The 22,501-nt window shown below is 31.8% G+C and overlaps 1 protein-coding gene across 3 annotated transcripts in view; it reads left to right on the top strand.

Annotated features, from left to right (window-relative positions):
- LOC118191324 (uncharacterized) overlaps positions 1-22,501 on the top strand; it is a 90,250-nt gene that overhangs the window by 14,258 nt on the left and 53,491 nt on the right. For all 3 annotated transcript variants that reach the window (XM_085821724.1, XM_085821722.1, XM_085821723.1), the window contains exons 3-4: positions 5,143-5,366; positions 14,150-14,241. In XM_085821724.1, coding sequence (XP_085677850.1) covers positions 5,143-5,366; positions 14,150-14,241 — 316 coding nt within the window. The remainder of the gene's footprint in view (positions 1-5,142; positions 5,367-14,149; positions 14,242-22,501) is intronic.

Here is a 22,501-nt window from a genome sequence, read left to right as displayed (position 1 = left end):
TTCAAATTAGTGAAAATTTAAGATTTATCCTATCTGTAAAAAAATACAGTGCATGTAGTAAAATTAAGTGCGGATTTTTATGTAATAAATTATCAAAACTTTTAAAATTAGAGTGTCAGAATGTTTTAAACCGTATCAGAAAATAGGCCCACCAGCATCTGAGTGGTAAAATTGCTGAATACTGGTAGTTCAATCCTCGCTCAAATCCTGGCAAATAAGCCAGCTGTGTTCAAATTTTTGTGGTTTTTTTAGTTTGTAGTTTTCGTTCTTATGTGTAACCTGAATATGAATCAGTTTTCCGTAAGAAGTATTCCTCAGATTAACAAATACCTTCAGCACAACTAGTATAATTTATTACTATTTACAAAGAATTAAAGATGATGTAAGGAGATTGACTAAAGATACGGTAAGCAGTGTTCATATCTGCTTCCATTCATTATTGACTCTATTGTGTCTTTATTTTTTAAATCACCATCTTTTTTTCTTCTGATGTTGCCATTCCGGAAAAGCACAACTTTCTTTTATGTATAATTGATGATCCTTTCTTCTGATGTTGCCATTCGGAAAAAGCACAACTTTCTTTTATTTATAATTGGCAATCCTTGTAAGTCCCTCCACAAGAAGCACATTCATCACCTTAGAGACAATAATGCTCAGAGTTCGGAGAGAGAGAGTCTGAAAAAAACAAATCCCCCCCCCCCCGAAAAAAAAGCAACACAGCTTCTGTTCAAAACAATGAAATATAAGTAGTGAAAACTCCAAAATATGCAGCTCCCCAAAATAAAATGATTTAATGAACACATACTAAAAAAGTAAATTATATATGTATTATATAACATATACACACTATCAGAACTTAATATTAACGTATAAAATTAATGCTGCTGGAAGTATTTTACTTTTGTGTTGTGAGAATGAGTTTTCTTTATAATTTAATTCTGTTTATGAGTTTACTGATAACCTTGATAAAGCATCTGCATTCCCTTGTGAACTGCCTTTGCGTGTCACAGTCATGTTGTAATGTTGTCATGCTAAGGGCCATTGAGACAGTTTAGCACCATGAAGGGCATTTTGGGTCAAGTAGGTGAAGGGATTGCGGTCAGGCAGAATTTGCACTTTGGCACCAAAAATCCAGGTGTAAAATTTTTTCAAGGCTTTGATGATAGAAAATGCTTCTCTTTCGATGGCTGACCATCATTGGTAATAGTTTTTTGCTGAAAAATGACCTGGGCATTTCTTTGCCATGTTCATCATTTTGAGCTAAACATGTTCCAGTTGCAAATGCAGATGCATCTGTATAGAGGAAAGGGCTTGTCAATGTCCAAGGTATGCAGGGATTGCATTTTAATCAGCTCTTCTGTAAGTTTGTTGAAAGATGCTTTCAGAGTCCCACAGAATATTATTTGGTATGCTCTTTTGTAAGGTTTGTTAGAGGCAAAACTATTTCAGAAAAATTTCGGATATTGTTCCTATAGTAACTAGGGTTCATACGGTCCTTAAGAGTCCTTAAATTTTTTGGAATCAATTTTTATTCCTTAATTTTGACCAAAATCAGAAGGTCCTTAATTTTAATTATCTGTTGTTTCTATCTTTTTTCAGGACTGCCATTTTGAGTGTGAATTAGCATTTTGGAGGAATATTTTTGGAAATTCACTGACATGCATGGTTATCTTTTGAATGGGTTCATGGGTTATAATTTGTTTCTATTTCTAATATAAATGATGGAATACTTGAGTTTCTAAGCAAAAAGTGAAACATAAGCATTTTGAAATTCATTTTTTCTAATAAAGAGCTCTTAAACAACTTTTCGCTTTTGGGGATGTGAATTTTTTTATTAAATGATTCTAAATTTGGCAACTTATCAACATTTTTGCAATTTTAAGATCAGTTCCTATAGAAAATTTTTAATTCCGAGATCTGAGAATTTTTGACGATCTTTTTTAAAACATCCTAAAATTGATAAATTTCATTAAAATAATGGTAATATATTGAAATTGTATTTAAAAAATAACATTAAAATAAAACATTTAAATTTTTTTGTTTTCATTTTGGCAACTTATTATACAATATTTTAAATTTGAAAAATAAACGGTATAATGCTATAAAGCACAATTTATGAAACAGCTCTTAGCAAAAGCAAAATTAGGTATGTTATTAATTAAAAATATCTTTTACATTTTTTCATAGTAAGAGTTATTCCTTTATAATTGTCTCAGACTGTGCATCAGTTTTCTCTATTAAAATTAATTTTACACTTTTTCCCTCCTTTTTTTTTTTCCAAAATATTTCTGGCATTTTGCTGTAACGGAATTGGTAGGGATAATTTTTCTTTATTATTTTAGACATTGAAGCTTGGAAAGTTTAGGAGGATTTGAAGGCAAGATTTATAGATCCACTATTCTAGAAGATTTGAGAAATATGTGACAAAATGAAAACTATCTTCATGTTATCAACACGTAATGGATGTATTTTACAGAAAGTTTGTGATGAATTTCTAACTTTCAGGGAACGTCTGGAAGAACAATGAAAACATAATGTTTTACTCATGATACTAAAATCTTTTTCTTAACATGTTTATCTTCCCTTTATTTTCTCTACTTTTCACTAGACTCAAACATGAAAAATATCAAAAATGCTTCTAATCTTATCACAAGCGCAGGCATTATAGAAAGGGATTTTTTTTTATTAATAAAGAAACTGAAAGCTTACAATTTAAAAATTCATCTAAAATGACTTATTGCATCATACACAGAGCTGGGCACTAGGCATTTTCCCACTTGATGTAATCTGTGGATCCTAAATTCTGCTACCTAATGCCTTTCTAAATTCTGCTTCCAATGCCTGCTTTAAATTCTAAAAGTTTTGCAATTTCTAGATTTTGTTGTTCAGTGTGTCACTAAATTCTAAAAATTCTGCCACACTAAATCTGTAATTAGCCTTTATATATTTCATATTTCTTCTAAATGTTCATATTACTAAAGAAATAAAATTAGCCACTTTTCCTATACATTTTAAATGCATTTAGTGTTTTGTTGAGTAACAGAAATCCTTAATTAATTCTAATGTGAAAAGGAAATGTGAGGAAGAAACAAACTGAGTACATGAAGAAAATTATTCTTCAAAGATATGTGCAGTTATTATTATGTAAATTACCCAATTGTTTATGATTTCAGCCTTGACTATCATTTCCCATTTTTTGTTTCCTCGTATGATAGAATTAGTGAGCCAAATTAAATTTAAATTAATTTGTATAATCTTTGACCACTAGCCCACATTTTTAGTTTGAATTTGACTGTTCTTGTTTAATTACGTCACCGTGAGCTGTAATTGATTTTGTTAGCATCAGACCATGCCTTTATGTTCTAAGTTCATAATAGGAGGCTTATTTAAACCTTTGTCTGATATTCTAGTTACTTTCAGACATACTGATAATTTGCTTTATGTCTGTCGGGGATTTTGGACTATTTAACTTTTACTAGATCAAGTAAACCCTCATAGGTAAGGAGATAAAGCACACAGAAATTAGTGAGAGCAATGGTTTCTAGTTTGAGACAAATCTCTGATTGTTAAAAAAGGTGCTTAAAGAGAAGGAAATCGATATAAGCTAGCCAAAATGTTTGGGAACGTTTCAAATTAAAATGATGGATAAATATTTTGTTGAGAGTTATTGTTACAAAGCATAAATATTTTGTAGTTTTTAGTGTGTAATTATGCTATCATTTAAAATTTAATGTGATAAATTATAAGTATTTTAAACTGTGAAATTTTATTAGATTTTGGTTTTAGTAGGGCTTTTTAACAAATATTGTTAAAAAATAAAATTTAATAGGGGCCATGTAAATCCATAATGACTAAGGTTATCTAATTACTTAATAAGTATTTATAACTAACTGCTTACCCTTAAAAATTATCTCTACATATTAAAGCGAGTTATTGCCTTTCATTAATACTCACTGTGGTCACAAGATTAAAACACAAAAATGTAAAAATTCAGGTAAAACTTATTCTTTGCATCTATTGAGACTTACTATTATACAAAACAACTAATCTCATCTGGTGCTTTAATGGCTTATTGGAACCTTAAAGTATATTAACTGGGTTACAACCCCTGGAACTCTACACGAAGCTACGACACTGACTGCATCAAACAGAGCCTGACTATCTTTCAACACTTTCCAACGTTGCCTACATCAGGCCTTTCAAGTTTGTTCTAATCAGCAGGTCTTTCTCTAGACAAGCAGCAGTGGTGACAACATTCAGTCTTGTTATGAATCATACTGATTATGATCTTACTTCTCATTTATAAAATCCACCTGCTATTTACTAAACCTCTAGACTGACCAAGTGTGTGACAAAGCGAGACAAAAAAAAAAAAAAATCAATATAAAGCGCTGTTAGTAAAACATAAATGTCACTTATCTTCTTTTAAATATGTCCAACTAGTTTAAGTGTAAAATATTTAATGCTGCTTTATAAATTGCATAAAATTTATTTTATTCTTTATTAATTATTATGTTAATTTATTCATGTTAGTAATAATGCATACTACTTAGGGATCTATTTTATTTTTAGGATGGTATTACAAAAGTTAAATTTAGGCATAGAATAATATTTTTAATTGAATTTATTCAGTTCCAATTTGCTAATAGGTCCTTAATTTTCTTCATTAATGGTCCTTAAAAGTACTTAATTTCTGTCTGCAAAAATGTGTACAAACTTTGAGTAACCTGCTAGCCCTAAAAGACTTCCGACTTTCTTTTTAGCGATAATATTAGACAGATTCTGGATGACTTCGACTTTCTCAGGATCTGGAGAGTGAGTGCCTGAACCTATTACGTGACCTAGAAACTTTTTGTGACTCACTTTTTTTACTTCACTTTTGGTACTCTTTCCTGAAGCATCTTCAGCATTTTAAAAGTAAAGGGTTTCTAAAGATTGCATAAAATGTTAAATTATTTTTTTAGATTTATCCTCTTACTTTATGAACAGTTATTTGATAAGAGAACAATTAGCTTTTTTTTTTTTTTTTTTTTTTTTTTTTTTTTTTGTGAAATATAATGCAAAAATATCTTGGCAATTAAGAAAGAGTAATTTTATTTATTTAGACAAGCTAGGATTAAAGTTGTTTTTGTTTATCTGCAGAAGCTCTGAAGAAAAACAATGTTATCATGCAGGAGCAGATGAGCACTGTCACTGCCTGGCATAGTCAAGTGGCAGCTTCAATGTCACTGCATCAAAATTCCTTACATGAATCTCGAAAAAGAATTCAGCAACTTGAGAAAGAGAATGCAGAGCTTCAATTGAAAGTAAAAGAATTAGAAAGAAAATCTGATACATCTTCTTCTGATCATGCAAGCTTCACTATGGTAAAAAATGCTTTTTATTTTTTGTCATGTTTTTAATATTTCTCTCTTTCCAAATTATTTTTGTAATCATCCTTTTTTCCCCCTTTTTTTTCTGTATTTATCTTATTGTTTTGATTGTTGTTGAACTGAATTTCAAACCTTCACACAGCAATAAATTTTAACCTGCTACTACAATAATAATTATAAAAAAGAATAAGGAGGTGATTGAAAATGGTTCATTTAAAACTACTAATAAAAATTTTTATAACTTGTTTCACCTTTCATTCACAACTGTCAACAATCCATATTTCAAAAAGTTATTTTGTATCAAATTTGTTTCGCTAGTTGTGAATTTGATGGTTTCCTATAATAATTTTATTTACTCTAGAAAGATTTTTGAGAATTATTTGATATTCTGGGAAGTAGAAAAGAAGGTTCTTACATATTAATGAAACCACCCTAGTAGAAGTCGCCAAATTTTTAGAATGTGCCAAACTCTGCAACCCTCCTTAAACAGTCTTTGAGTCAAGCAATGCCAGTATATGTATTTGAGTTTTTTTATGCTGTATTCCAAATTCCAATGGTTTTTATAAACAAATCAAATTTTAGACATTTACTATTTATTTAATAATTATTTTTATCATTATTATAACTACACCACAGTGTCCACCAAATTCTTGCATTTCTGAAAAATACCCTTCTAGTAAAAGAACTGAAAACCTGATGCATGCCAATACATAAGCCTATGCTTCAATCTACTACAGGTTCTTCAAACTCAGTACATTGTGAACTTAATTTTCAGACTAAAATTTAATCATTATGTCCATTAAATCATCCCAATCAAAATCTTTTCGATATTTACAAATTAAAGCTACCTTTTGCACAATTAGGCAATTTTTTTATAGATGAAAAGGTAAAAGTTACTTCTTAGGTGCAGTTTGATGGTTTTTTGAACCCTTTGTTTACTTCCTTGTACGAAGTAAAGGAAGTATTGTAATCACGAAAAATTTGCAGTATGGTATTTCAACAAAAATACCCATTTTGACTACTCTCGATTCCATTTGAACGATGTTTTTGCATTACATCTATATGTATGGACAGAATAAAGGACTCCCTTTTTTTTTTTTTTTTTTTTTTTTTCTCAAACGGATTACAAAATTGATTCCAAATGAATTCAGAAGAGATTTTTTTTCGTGACGTCTGACGTACATACGTGAAATGTATTTTCTCATACATTATTTGTGTTGTGCAGCTGGGGCAACAGGAATGAGACAAATTTTGGAATATGAAGTGATACGTTTATTTTAGCATCCACCTCACAATCTTCGCCAAAATTTAGGAATAGGGATGCAATTTAGGTAGAGAATCGCCAACACGTTATTAAGCAATATGATTATAATTTAATTTAGTCAACTGATTTAAAAATATCATTACATACATAACTCTCATAACTCAAAAGCAATTAGTCTCAGAATGTTTAAATTTTGTACTTGAGACTGCAATACCATATAGATGTGCACATCCCTGTTTGGTTGCAATCATCTGAACCAAAAGTATGTAAATCTCTCTCTCTCTCTCTCTATATATATATATATACCCACTTTGTTGAAACTTGGCTGTGTGAGTGAAGTTTTTTTATTCTTATATGTTGGCAAATTGTGCATTTTTTGCTTTAAAAGTGATTAAATTATACTGTTCTTATGCCTTTAGTTAATTTGCATGCAACAGATGTAGAATTATCAACACTTTAGAAGTTGTTTAAGTTCCACTAAGCCTACTATCGTAAATGTTAATGTAATGTTACTAATGTAAATAAATATAAACACCGCCATTTGTTTACATTAGTAACATAATGAATTAAGTCAGTTTCTCGTTCATTGTTCGGTAGTAGCAGTTGTGAGCAGTTTTTCTTATTTAATAAAAATTTCTGTTATTCTCTGACGTCAGAAATCTGAAATTAATTTGCATAAACTTTCCATTGCTGATCGTTTGAGGTGTTTCCTGCAAAAAGCCTACTGGTAAATTATCAGAGGTTTTGAGAATTTAATTTCTTCACAAGCCTTGAAAATGTGTCCAACTAATCATTTCCATGGTCCTCATATATTTTTACCACACCAGTTATGAAACATTTTAACTAATTCCATTGCAGATTTTACTGTGTTAGCATTTTGTGAATTTCTTTGAAATTATCTTTGCCTTTACTTTCTCCATGTAGACTATTCATAGATACCAATTCTTCAGTCACCTCAAATAAACAAAGGGTTCGTAACGGTCCTAACAAGTGCTTATAAGTCCTTATATTTGAAAATAAATTATAAAAGCCTTTATAGGTGCTTATTTTTTCTGCTTAACCTAATAGGTGCTTTTCTCTAAAGCACTTACTTTTTTTAGTGCTTTTTTCACCCGCATCAAAGTTTCAATTAAATAAACAACTTTTTCTTTATTATCTGGAGCTTCAGATTGTGAATCATACTTCCGCAAATAGCTTTCTTCACATTAACGTAACCTTTAACCTTTGATTTGCGCGAGTAGAGACAGGTGTACGTCGTTCTATTGATCAAAGAGTTGTGCAAGGGGTGGAAAATTCCGGTATATTTCACTTACTTTTCCTCCCACCCACAGACTATAGACGTTCCAAATCCCATGTGGTCAGTTCATATTCGAATTTTTTACCATCGTTATGCTTATAAGCATATGTATGAATATTTATAATATATTTGCAGTAAATGCTGAAGTATAGCTAAACTTTGAAAATGGGTAAGTGTGTTTTTAACACAGATTGGGTTCCTAAGGAAGAATATTCGGAATGGCTTAAACAAAGCAAAAATAATCGCAAGGCCATGTGTTCCTGGTGTAAAACTGAAATCAACGTAGCAAGTATGGGAGAGTCTGCTTTAAAGTGTCACATGAATCGTAAGTAAACATTTTTCTATTTAATTATTACTAATTCTTGTGTGAAAATGAGAAATTTAAATCTCCCATGAACCGTTGATTTATTTATTTAATTTTAATTTTCTTTTTCCTGCTTTTAAAAGGCTTTTGTCACACTGTTCATTTACTATATTCCCTCCTTCCTATTATTTCTGCATTTCATGCGTATCTTCAAAGTTGGAAATTTTGGGCTTACATTTTCAATTTTTTTTGCCTTGCATTCTACAGTATGGAAGACAGGGGTCATAAGGTTCTGGATCCTCTCCCCCCTTTCTATGAAAAATCTCGGATATTCAGACCGTTACAGTTCGCTTTGTTTGAGCCATTCAGAATATTCTTATTATTGACTGGTTATTATTTTTTTATTATTAATAGTTTTACTGTGCTTGCTAAGCAGAATATTCAGTTTCATTGGGCTATATTTTTTTTTGTTTATAAATATATTTTTACAATCTATATGTTTATGGTGATAATTGGGCTACAGATCATAGTGTTTTTTTTTTTTTTTTTTTTTTTTTTTTTTAATCAAGAGCAACATTCGGGGAGGGGTAAATTCATACATTGCCCAGCACATAGTTTGTGATTATGTGGAACATGCTGGTGGAATACACAATGTGTCAATTACTAAAGAGATAAGAGTGGCAGCTTCATCAGCTCATTTACAGTATCAGTTATATTTGGAAGAGCAGGGGAAAAAAAAAAAAAAAAAGAAAAAAAGAAAAAAAAGAAATTATTTTAAATAAAAAAAGAAAAACAGCAGAATCAACAGATGAATTGATTTATCTTAAAAGAAAGAAAACTCTCCTAGAAAGAGATGTTAAAGTGCTTGGAAATAAAGCAAATGAACTTGCGGAAAAGGCTGAAGTTACAAAAGACTTTAATCTTTTAAATAAATCTAATGAAATGTTAAAAACTATTTGTGAAAAGCAAACTCTCTTAAGAGATTTAGATTCAAACATTAAAGGAAAGAAAAATCAAAAATAAAAGTGATATTACTAATTAATAAGCATAAATCACTAAATTAAAATTTAATTGATAAGCATAAATCTTTTTTCTTGTTTCTTTTTTATGTTATAAAGTACTTTGTATGAATATAATAAATATAGTTTATTATTTATTTTCCTTAAACTGATATTTCATCATTGAATCTTGTAATATAGTTTAGTTTTGCGTAAGGTTCTTCCCCCTGTCATTGTAAACTAGTTCTGTAAATTGAACTGTTATTGTCTTCTATAAATGTAACTGTAAACCATAGAAAACAATTACAATTAAAAAATAATTGTAATTATTTCCCATGGTTGAGTAATGCTGATTTTCTTTTTAAATACTGAATTTCTCTGATTTTAAATTACAGCTAAATCTCATTTTTATTTTAAGGTTATGCAGTTGTGTATATACGAGGGGGAGTCAAATGAAAACCATAATTATTTTTTAAATATTATTTATTGGTCACACATGGTGCAGAAGTAAATCACTTTTCAACATAGTCCCCTCCTCGTTCACTGCAAGTCCGCCAGCGCTTAGGAAGAGTCTGAATACCTGCAGAAAAAAAGTCTATTGGGCGACGGCGCAACCACTCGTGCACCGCGTTGCATACCTCTTCATCGGAGTGGAACTTCCTGCCGCCCATTGCTTCTTTGAGCGAACCAAACAGATGGAAATCGCTCGGTGCGAGGTCTGGCGAGTAAGGGGGATATGGGAGGCATTCAAATTTCAGGTCTGTGATGGTCGCAACTGTTGCACGCGCCATATGGGGCCGTGCATTGTCGTGTTGCAGCAGCACACCGGCTGACAGCAATCCACATCGATTCGTTTTGATGGCAGGCCGGAGATGATTTTTTAGGAGGTCCGAGTACGTAGCACTCGTCACAGAGGTTCCTCGGGGCGTGTAGTGTTCTAAGATGATGCCCTTTTCGTCCCAAAAGAGGGTCAGCATAACCTTCAGACGGCTGTGCCCGAAACTTTTTGGGTTTCGGTGATGAGGAGTGGTGCCACTCCTTGCTCGCTCGCTTTGTTTCAGGCTGATGGTAATGCACCCATGTTTCATCAACAGTGACGATTCGTGACAGGAAGGCATTACCGTCACGTTCAGCATGCCACAAAAGGTCTTCGCACGCATCGACACGTCGCTGTTTCAGTTCAGGCGTCAGTTGTCAGGGCACAATTCTTGCACAATTCATTCACCTTATGAAACTGAAGAACATCATGCACAATATGATGTGCCGATCCATGACTCGTGTGCACATGCTGCAATTTCGGTTATTGTCACACGGCAGTTTTCCAAAATGATGGCTCCAACGGGTGAAATGGTCTTTGGAGTCACTAAGTGCCGAGCCTGGCCGGGGCATGGAGCATCGGCCACGGACGTAAATTTCAACGTTTCAACGTAACGGCCACGGACGTAAATTTGCAAATTTCTGGCACCATTCATAAATTTGTGGCTGTGACAAACACGCATCTCCATACTGAACCTTCATTTGCCTAAAAATGTCAATCGGTTTCACACCTTCACTTTGCAGAAACCGAATCACAGAACGCTGCTCCTCGTGCATGTGGCTAGTAGGGCTGCCATTTTGGAACTGTTGTTGCGCCGGTGTTTGTGCATCTGCCGGCTGCTGCCACCTAGGAGACATCCGGCATACTATCACAAACAGGCATGCCAACTTACAGCTCACTGGCGTTATATGCGGATTTTTATTTCTACTTTTATGGTTTTCAGTTGACTCCCCTACGTATGTAATTAAACAGGTGGTTATATTTTTTTTCTTAAAATGTGGTGCTTATTATTTATTTTGGCTACGAACCCCGTAAACAGCAGCAGTTGGGTAGTATCAGTAATGACTGTTGATTTATCAACAGCCAACAAAAACTATTTGAAATTTTTAAGTTGTCCTGATGTTCTCAACTCATCCAACAGTTGTTCTCATCAAATGACTGACAGGTTGAACCAATTCCATTATTTCTGGTAACATTTCTTCAGCAATTAAGAAAATATGATTTAAGCAATTTCTCTTCAGTGAATGGCTTCACTCTCAGCTAATAAATGAGTTGTTCACAAACTGAAAAGTTATTGCTTCAGTATCATCTTTTTATTTTTGCAAGAAAACTGTGCTGTCATACCTGTATGTGTGACATACGTCATTTTAAACTTTCCAGTTTTAGTGTTCACTTTTCATGAATTTTGAGTTTTGTTTCATGTCCTTATTTTGGTAGTGATGATGTATAATGTACAGCTATTATATCATCATGTAATAAACATAATATTTTTTTATTTAATTGTGTGACAATACAATTTACACTCCATTCTGCTTTAAAAGCATGATATTTGAAGTCCACTTTTGTTTTCTAATCTAGTTTTAAGAGTGGCATGGCAATACTGGGCAGCAAATAAATTAAAATGGAAAGAACAGAATATCACAAAGCATTTATAATTAGTAAGCCCTGATAGACATGATATGTACTGCTAAGACAAAACTGAGAGAACTGGCAACGTGATCTATAGCAGCAGCAGACAACAAAATGCGAATGTGCGATGCCAGCAATGCTGCATGTCTCCATTATTCGCAACTTCTTAACTTGATTGTTGGCAGTTGTGTTAGAGCATGCAATTTAATTTACTTAAAATTTTTTTGCATATAAAAACAATATTAAGCTGTGGGCAATAGTTTGCCAACCCATGGTATAGATCACTCAAATGTTGAAAAGTATAGTCAGTCAAATGTTAGCTCTATCTAGCAGTGATGGTATAATCTTATATTTTAGCCTGTCTGTGATGCAGTATTGAATGTTTTGGAATGCAAGATCTTATCTATGGGAGACATTAGTGGAATTTAACATTGTTAGTTAAAGATGATGCTTTTTATTGTTAATCAAAACTGATTTTAGATTATTGTTTGCACAAAAGAAAATACAGACTTGTGTCCTAAGTAGTCATTAGGTTATTAACCTTTTTGTCTTTGAATTAAATAAATATATATTTTTTCTTTTAAAAAAAGAAGCAAAAAAATTATTCTCTTAACAAATATCCAGCATATAAAAGCGTACTGATTAAAGTTTTGTAGCCACGATGTAAGAGAGACTAGTTGCATTCCAAAGAAAAAATACATTGCTTAAAATTGGGCAGAACAAACTGGTATAGATTTTAAATAAAATTCTTTCAATTTCAAGGGAAATCAAACATAGGTCTCTATTATTCAAGAGGAAAAAAAATATATATATTCTGCAGAATTATACATTTTTGCTTCTGAAGAAGAGGTACCTATATAGAAGGAAAGGAAGAGGGACCTTTGAATTTGTCAGAATTTTATTTAAAATCTATGTCAGAATAGTGTTACTTTTCTGCCTAATTTTAAGTTTTACATTGCCGTATGTCCTTTCCTGTTGAAAAGTGCGTTGATTTTAAACAGTTGTTGCTGGCCATTTAAATTCTGAGATGTTTTATGATCTTTTGATTAGTACCAATTTCCAGTTTCATTCAGCCTTCAGTTTTTCAAAATATAATTTTAATTTCAACTATAAATCAATAAATCAATATCACTAAAAATTTAGTCTTTATATACCACTCTTGAGGCCAGAATTTATTTATAATAATTAAGTATTTAATGTAAGATTTATGTAAGATACTGCATGTCTACAAATTTAAAAAAAAAAAAAAAAAAAAAAAACTTTTCATTTATGTACTATATTAGTGGTCTTTATAAATTATTATTTATAAAGATAATTTTTTAAATTACTTATTATTAAAGTAATTTCAACATTTTCAGATTGTTGAAATTACTTTAATAATTTCAGATTTTTCATTTTCAGCTTGGATTATTCACATTATGGGGTGAAACTTCATAAGGAGGTTGGTTCACAGGTGTTTGTTCTCAATCAGGGGGCAATGAACCTGTCAAGTATTCAGTTTTATTTTATGAATATAAGAACTACTTTTATTCAAGTTTTGGTATTTATTAACATTTTCTGTAATTTTTCTTATTTAATTTATGAAACAGATTAAAAATAATCTAAACTAAAATAAATGTATATCAATTTTTTTAGTTTTGTAATGGAGGGAGGGATTATCGTCAACCAGTGGTTAAAAAAGGTGCATGGAACAAAAAAGGTTGGCAGCCACTGCTGTAGCAGAATACAGCTATCTGATATTTGTTCTTGGGCTTAATACTTCCACAAAGTTATGAAGAAAATATTTATTACATTCATAGCTGTATCAGGCAGTTGTAATATGTCAACGAGGTCAAATGTTTTCATTTGTTTTTCTTGTTGACTAAGTTCTTTTTTCTTGAGACTATTTTTACATTTTTGCAGAATATCTTAGGTGTGTTTTGTTCTAAGTAAATGCATGAAAATTTGTACAAGATCTGTAAAACATTAGTGTCTGTAAAAAAATTAATATGATTTTTTTTTAAAATTCCCTGTTAAGAAAGCCATTTCCCTGTTGTAATATATTTATGTATTTTTACGTTATTTGCAAGAAATAATTTGTGTGATAGAGTAGTACTTAGTTATATTGATTTTATAAATTTATTGAAGGAATTATGGCCACAAGAATCAGCACAATATTCATAAATTTGTAGCGTTAGCTACTTTTTCAAATGAAGGTTCTGTATTTAAACCTTTGAAACTAACTAGTGCTGGAAATTTATGAATATTATGCTGATTCTTGTTTCCTTAACCTCCCAAATAATTATTATTTGGTGTGTTATTTTAAATCATTTTGCTTGCAAGAAAATGTATCTAGAGATTGTGTATGGAATTGTACCATATTTCATTGTTTGTTTATATTTATTTAAAAAAAAAAGATTTCTGACTTATTTGTACTGTGATTCTAATATGTTTAGAAATTGTTGACAATTGTTTTATTTGTTTTATAGATTAATTCCACAAACGAAGAAACAGGAGATTCTGCAGATAAACCAAAACCTACAAGGGGATCCTCTTCTGACAATAAGGAGTGTAAAAGATGGTGAGGAATATGTGAACTGTAATTAATTTGTTGTGTTTTGCACTGGGTCCTAATAAAGCTTATAGTAATATATTCAATAGTAAATTTTCATGATATTTTTAGGATGCATTAAAATATTTCATAAAACAGTTCCTTTTTATCTGTTGGTGGAAATATGTTTAGTTAAATAATAATAAAAAAATACAGTATTAATGTGTGATTAGAGTTAGTAGTAAAAATATAAGTCTGAAAGTTTTGTCCTCTGTAAGAGATCTTTGTGGTCACTTTGCATTGTAATCAAACTTGCTAACAAAATTCTATGTGTGTATCCAAAATTATATTTACATAATTGAAATAATATTTCATGACATAACTAATCAAACTGATTTTATTTTCATGGTGTGAGCAGAGGGCAATACTTGTCATTATGAAATCCAGTTTGGTTAGTCTGTTTCTGAAATGCAAATAAATGGTACTGTATAAAATATGTTTTTCTGCGAATGTATATAATTTATTATCAAGCCAAAGCAGTTTTTTTTTTTTTTTTTTTTTTAAAGTCTAAAGGAGTTTTGTCCCTGAAGGACTATTGTTTTCATTTTGCGTTGGTTCACTATAAATGTCCGTTTCACTTTTCAAACTGTTGCCACCAGATGTTAAAGTCCTGCATTATATTTGAAGAAATTAAATAATGAAAAATCTGCATAAATGTATGTATATTTCTTGCATTGTGATAAAACAATGGTACATAGAGCCATCAAATTTTGAATGACGCATTACTACTGCAAATATGGGCATCTGGAAGCCCAAATTTGGAATTTGTTTTATTATCGATTTCATATTTTGTAAATCTGTAACGAATTTTTGGTTAACAAACTCAAGGATTTCAAAGCGTGCAATGGCAACATTCTACAGAAAAAACATTTTTATCTCCAGCGCATGAGACTCTGTATCGAAAATTCTAAAGATAAGCTCAATTTTAAATTATTTTGCGATATTGCTCTTGAACTGAATTTTAAGGCTTAAGTGCAAAGAAAATGATATTTAATAAATAATGGTAACACACAAAATGTTAAAAAAATGCCCCCTTGGACGTAATTTCAAATCTGAAACCTTTCAGATTTTTTTAGTCCAAAGGGGCTTTGTCCTTGAAAGACTGTTTATTTCTTTTTCTTTTTTTGCCATTAAAGTATATATAAGAATCCTAGAAGTGAATACCTGTTGTCAGTTGAGGAAAAAAGACAAGTAGTTAAAAAAGTGAATGATTGTGTTGAATGTTTCAAGTCAATCTTTGTCTTCTGAAAAAGAATTTAAAGACATAACTTTTACTAAGAGGCCATGCCAAGGTCACTGAAGAAAAACATCTGTTCCTTGAATTCATATTTCTATCTGTAACTGAAATTATTTGACATTTATTTAACTTATTAATAGTAAAGCTTTAAATTGCATAATGTATGTCTTTTCTTGGCTACTGCTACAATAATTTCTTCTTCTTTATATTGAGTTTGTCAGGTATTGGGAACCTCTTGCTAAATAGCATTTTGTGCCAAATGCACCAAAACCAATGTTTCCTAGCTTTGGGTTGCCTACTTTGTTTATGTTGTTTGTGTCTAACAGCTCTTTAATAGAGCTTGCATGAAACTCCTTAGTATAGAGAGAATATCTAAAGTAGTCAACATTATCAGAAGTTCAGTAGCCTGTTCCTCCGATAAGCATTTTCCAGTATGTCCCTCAATGAGTACAGCCAATTTCTCCCCCTCCTCACATTCTCATTTTGATTTTATCTAAAGAGTCAGTCATGTTTTTAAATAGCTTCCTGCCCTTCTCCTGATGTTGATTGAGTAATTTGAGCACAGGTCATTTCTACCTCACTTGCTGAAGGATTCATTTCTGTTCCTTCAGTTGATTTCCTCTGGGTTTCCTTGTTTTGAGAAGAAAGGTCTACCTCAGAGGTTTTGCCTGCAAAAGCAGAATTCTAGCTATATTGTCATTTTCAGCCATGTATAAACTAGAAAAGAAAGTATAGGATAAAAAGGTCCGACCAGCATTGCCTTTGCTGGATAAGGCATTCTAGAGGCTCTGTTAATACACTATAACTGCAGTGTCATTCACCTTAGGCACGGGTCGCATAACATCAGGGTTATGGGAGAGAATATCACAGCTTCTTATTTATTATTCAAAGCTATCCTCTCGGATAATACAGGACGTCCAGCTGTCCACCACCTGTGGATGAGTCTGGTAGCCACTCATACAACAATTTACTCAGACCAAAAATTTATTCAGTTTTATATTACTTGCAAATAAAAAACCCCTGGTCCTATTAAAAAAAAAAAAAAAAAAAAAAAAACCCTCATGCTGCTATGGAATTACGGGCAGATTTGCTGACTCATGGCTGAAATTTGCAGTATGCTAGCATGGTTGCTTATGAGCTGTTCTTTTCAATAAATTTGAGATCTTTTCTAATAATAAGTGAAATTAGTGTTTTAAATGTAAGTGCAGGCTTAAGGCCCGTTTCCACTGCTGCGTATGCGTTTCTCCAATTAGTGATCGAATTCACTTTGATTGACATCTGCAATCCGTATCCCTATGTCTGCAGATACATTGGGGTCACGTGGTAAAAAAGGAGCAAATCAGGTGCAGTTACCAAAAATTAATGGCGGCAGAAGTAGCAATGAACGCTCGCTTAGGGAAAGAATGTTTTGCTAAAAAATACTTATTTCTGAATTAACATTATAGCGAGAAATCTGCATGCTGAAAAAGTCAGCAATCAGCTGAATTTAGTTAAAAAAAAGATTTAAAAAAAATAAGATAACTGCAACTACAGTACTTGTTCGCAGATAAAATCAGACGTTCACGAAATTCGGTTCAAGAAAATCAGCGGCAAAAATTATAATTCCAAGTCCATAAATAGCAAAATTTGTCCTGACAATTATTTCCTAGTTCTGCATACTCATTTACTTTTAATGAAAATAATTGCCTGACTATATCAAACTGCTATAGCAAATCAGATATTAAAAGATTTGTTATTTTTTTCTTTTGAAACAGGTAAAAACTGAAAACGTTAATTATAAATTAAATTTGATATTCTTTTAAATATTCCACTGCATTAAAGATTATGTTAAATTTGTATTTATTTATAAATATATGTTTTCAGCTGACATATATTTGTAAGCACATGAAATATATTTTTAGCAGTCCGTTAACTTCAATCGGAACACCACTTTAAAAGATAATGTTTTTTGTAAAAAATGTACTAGAAGCTGAAGAACAAACTGGTCAAGTTTTTTAGACGATAGCACACTGAAATAGGACCAAAAATTTTAGTTTTGAGAATTGATTTACTTGATGATGTACGAGGGTAAGTTGAAAAATAAGTTTTCCCTGTCGACTGTGGTCAGAGTTGTGTATGAAAGTTAAAAAATAGAATGAGACATTAAAGATATGACATACCTTTATTTTATTATTCTCGTACGAGTACGTTGAGACATTTGTCATATCGCTTGATAAGCTTCAAAAAGTCCTCCAAGAAAAATTCACGCTTTGCATAAGGAAGAAGCATTGAACGGCTTGCATAAGGAAGAAGCATTGAACGGCTATGGGCGAAAGGCCACACAGCAGGAAAACGCGCAAGTCACCAATGCACCATTGGGTAGAGGTCGCTGCAAATCAAGCAGATGTCACTGTTGCAGTGCCTGCGCAAAGCGGAGACCAGCCTCTCATTTGAGCCTCGGTAGGTTTGGAGAGAAGGTGCGTTTTGAATTTGTGGTCAAAGGAGGAAGTGAGATGGTTATCCGCTATGAATGGGCACGTGGAGTATCAGGAACAGAAATTCATAACCGCCTCGTGGAAGTCTATGGGCCAGGTGTGATGTGGAAGCAAATGGTGCGAAGATGGTGTCGCACATTCAGTGATGGACGTCAGCAAGTGGAGGACATGCCGAGAGCTGGACGGACGCGCACGGCCCCTACAGATGCAAATGTCAGGAAGGTGGATGACATGATTAGAGCGAACCGGCGTATCACCATCGATGAAGTAGCCGAAGAACTTGGAATCTCACATGAGCGAGCTCAAAACATCATCCACAACATTCTTCGATACAGAAAAGTGTCAGCACGATGGGTGCCCCGAAAATTGACCTCGACACACAAGGAACAACGCATGGGGGTCAGCCTGGAACATCTCGTGCGTTACCATGAAGATGGCAATGACTTTCTGTTTCGGATTGCGATGGGGGATGAAACGTGGGTCCACCATTTCACACCAGAATTGAAGGCCGCATCTATGAAGTGGAAACATCCGTCATCACCTGTCCGAAAGAAGTTCAAGACAACTCCCTCTGCAGGAAAAGTGCTCCTCACAGTTTTCTGGGACGCCCAAGGAGTTTTGTTGCTGGACTTTTTGGAGGTTGGAACCATCAATGCTATGCGCTACTGTGACACCCTGTCGAAATTGAAAGAGGCGACTCAGAAAAAGTGGCCTGGCCTTCTCACATCTGGCGTTCTGCTGTTGGATGACAATGCCAGACCACGTTCGGCGACGGCAACGCAAAACCCTATTGCAACTCTTGGTTGGGAGCGCCTACACCATCCGCCATACAGTCCTGATCTCGCACCAAGCGACTTCCATCTGTTTCCGGCTTTGAAGAAAAATCTCGGGGAAAGGCGCTTTGGAAGCAATACTGAAGTAAAACAAGCCGTTCAACGCTTCTTCCATATGCAAAGCCCTGATTTTTTCCTGGAGGGCTTTTTGAAGCTTATCAAGCGATATGACAAATGTCTCAATGTACTTGGTACCTATGTGGAAAAATAAAGGTATGTCATATCTTTAATGTCTCATTCTAATTTTTGACTTTCATACACAACTCTGACCACAGTCGACAGGGAAAACTTATTTTTCAACTTACCCTCGTATATAAGCCAAAATATGCATATGACTCCCGTGTGATACTAGCTTAGTGGTAAAGCTGACAGTAACAAGGTTTAACTTTTGGGTTTGTGAGTTCGAATCCCATACGCTTTTTGCACCCTGTCTGCAGCTTTCTTAGCTTTTTGTTCCAATTTGATCTATATTCAGGTTTTATAATTTATTTCTATTATTATATGCATTAAATATATTGTTTTATTTATGCTTTTATTTATTTAAATCCCCCCCCCCCAGATTTTGAAAATTATATAATACGAATTTAAAGCATACCATATATATTTGAATTTAACAAACATTCTCTATTCGTAAAAAGCAAATTTAAAGTTAATTAAATTTAAATGAAATTTTATGCGAACAAATAAATGATTAATTATTGCTGCGAACTAATCCACAATATCATTTAAATTCTGAGAGTATATGTAAATCAGCAAAATCCATGAATGTATAATTCCAAAAATTTATTTATCCTATTACTCACTTATGCATTTTTATAAATTTTTTTAGGATTAATAAATTTTTATTCATAGATTTTGATATTTGCACTTGATTTACATATTCTCTCAGAATTTAAATGATATTGCAGATTAGTTCACAGTAATAATTAATCATTTGTTTGCATTAAATTTCATTTAAATTTAATTAACTTTAAATTTTGGTTTTTACGATTAGAGAATGTTTGTTAAATTAAAATTTCATTCCTTGCAGCAATGGCGCAAGAGAATTATTTAAATTTTATTTAACTTTAGTATTTATTCTTTTGAAATCCTGTACATATATATATATATTTTTCTTTTCACTTTTATGTAAATGTACATACATGTGCTCAGACTTTTGTTTGTTTACGGCTCTAAACTTTCATTACTAATTAACTTGAGACAATATTAATGCCCTAAACATTTTTTAACAAAAAATTACTTTAATAATTGCTTTTAAATTCAGTCCTCTCCAGCAGAAGCGCAGGAATTAATTAATTAAATATTTCCATTTTCTTTATTTAATGTGTATATATAAAGAGAAAAAGCTTATTTTTATAACTTCCTCTATAAAAAGAGATATGAATTTAAAAAATTTTAATTAAAAATAATATTTTATGTATTATGCATAAAATATATAACTGCCCGTAGTGCATTTTAAAACAAACGAGATTTCTAATAAATTATCCAGCTACGACCTTAAAGTCAGTGGTATACAAGCATAGCAAATTTTGTGTAAATATTGTGAACCTTTCTTTACAGTTGCTCTGTATAATTAAAGTACCAACTATTTTTTAATTCGTTTAACTTTTAAATTTTATTTATTTATTTTTTTATTTTCTCAGTAAGAGTACATTTTAGTTTTAATAATATATATATTATTTCATTTATATTTAAGGCTTCTAGAAACACAAAGAAATTTTTAAACTTTACTTCTTCTATGCAATTAGTGATGTTCAAAATATGCATTATAACCTTACTTATCTAAAAATTGCTAGCGTACTTTACTTTCTCAGTTCATAAGCAGAAATAAAAATTTCCAATAACATGGAATTTAGTAAACAAAACTTTTCTGCGTTATATGTCAGGATCCATATCAAATCCAAAACAAACAATATTTGCTTAAGCGGAAAAAATTCAGATGTTCAGCGTCTCGTCATAACTCGCGAACTGGTTGTTTGGCGACAAAATATTACAGTGATACCTAGTGGTGGAAAATGAAAAAAATCTACACATACGCGGCAGTGGAAACGCTTGTACGGATGCCATAGTGTGTGTCTTCAATTGACGCAACGTGTTCGTATGCAGTAATGGAAACAAGCCTTTCGAGGTGTCTTTTTGTATTACCTAATTATGTAGATTTTTGGGCTAGTTAGCGCTTCATTAAATTCAGTGCTGCAAATAACACAAGCTTATTAGTGCATTATCTTTAGTTTGAATCACAAGCTGGAGAAGAAATGAATTTTAATTAATTGTTTTATGGTTGTTAAAAATCTTATTTTTAATAAGAGTAGTTTTAGAGATATTTTTATTAAATAGGCGATAACTTACTAAGATACTTCAGGTAGCTCATATTGGATGTTAAGTCCAGTTTCACGGGTTAAATGTAGATTAGCAGCTTTGCAGGCGTTTTAGATGTGCATCTTAATCTGAGCTTCTTTTTATGGAAATATAACACTTATTCACATTGAGCAACCTGGTTCATGATTTTTTTCTCTTTTTTTTAGCTCAAAGGAGTGTTAGTTAAGAAGGGCTATTAATTTCATTTTGGCATTTTGCATTGGTTCACTATAAATGGCATTTCACTTTTCAAGTTGTTGCCACCAAATATTAGAGCCCTGCATTATATATATTTAAAGAAATTAAATGATGAAGATTCTGCATAAATGTATATATGTTTCTCACATTGTGAAGAAACAACAGTACCCAGCGACATAAAATTTTGAATAACATAGTCCTCCACTTGAATATGGAAATCTGAAATCTCAAATTTGGAATTTGTTTTATTCTCTATTTATATTTTGTAAAACTTTAACAAATTTTTGATTAACAAACTCAGCAGTTTCAACACATTCCATTAACATTAACATCGCGAGCATATTGAAGCACCTATATTTTATGCACAAGGTTTCTTTCTTTCTTTCTTTTCTTTTTTTTTTTTTTTTTTTTTCTTTTCTTTTCTTTTCTTTTTTTTTTTTTTCAATATTGCTGTTGAATTAAATTTTATGGTTTAAGTGTGAAAAACATGATATTTAATAAATAAAAGTAACACACAAAATGTTAAAAAAATGCCCCTTTGGCCGTAATAACTGAGATCATTTAGAGATTAAAGTAACCAATCAGACCACCTTAGTATCCCATATTACCATTGTTGACCCTTGTAAGACTCCTGCTTGGTAAATACTTTTTTTCTTTTAAAGTAAGACAAAGGCCTAGTCAACAGATTTGTTCATTAGTACTTTTTCAAAGTTTATATCTTAAATTAGTGTAAAGATTGATTATGAAATGAAATAATGTATAGTAATAAAAGTAAGAGTTCATTTAATGTATATGGTGGGGTATGCTAAAAGTTAAAAATTGCATTTGAATTAATTATCAGTCTCTGGAATGTAGCATATTCACAATATCCTCTGGCCAGTGTCATTAATTTCCTTGATTTCCATAAACATATTTCATTCTGATAAGCAAAAAAAAAAAAAAATATTATTACTTAGAGAAAAATTGATTATTCTATTACTGAATTGATTTTAATAATATTGGTGTAAGTAAAAAAGTATTATGAAAAATATTTATGCATTTTAATTCACAGTATAAATCAGCTGAACAGGGAAAATTATTGGAAGATATTAATATATAAGGAAAATACTTATTGTCAGATATACATGCCA

Source organism: Stegodyphus dumicola, chromosome 8, assembly GCF_044657685.1.
Source record: "Stegodyphus dumicola isolate Sdum_Otavi_A_Nest chromosome 8, ASM4465768v1".
In the NCBI taxonomy this organism is placed as follows: Eukaryota; Metazoa; Arthropoda; class Arachnida; order Araneae; family Eresidae; genus Stegodyphus; species Stegodyphus dumicola.
The sequence above is the reverse complement of the archived record's forward strand: the minus strand, read 5'-3'. Positions and strand labels throughout refer to the sequence as shown.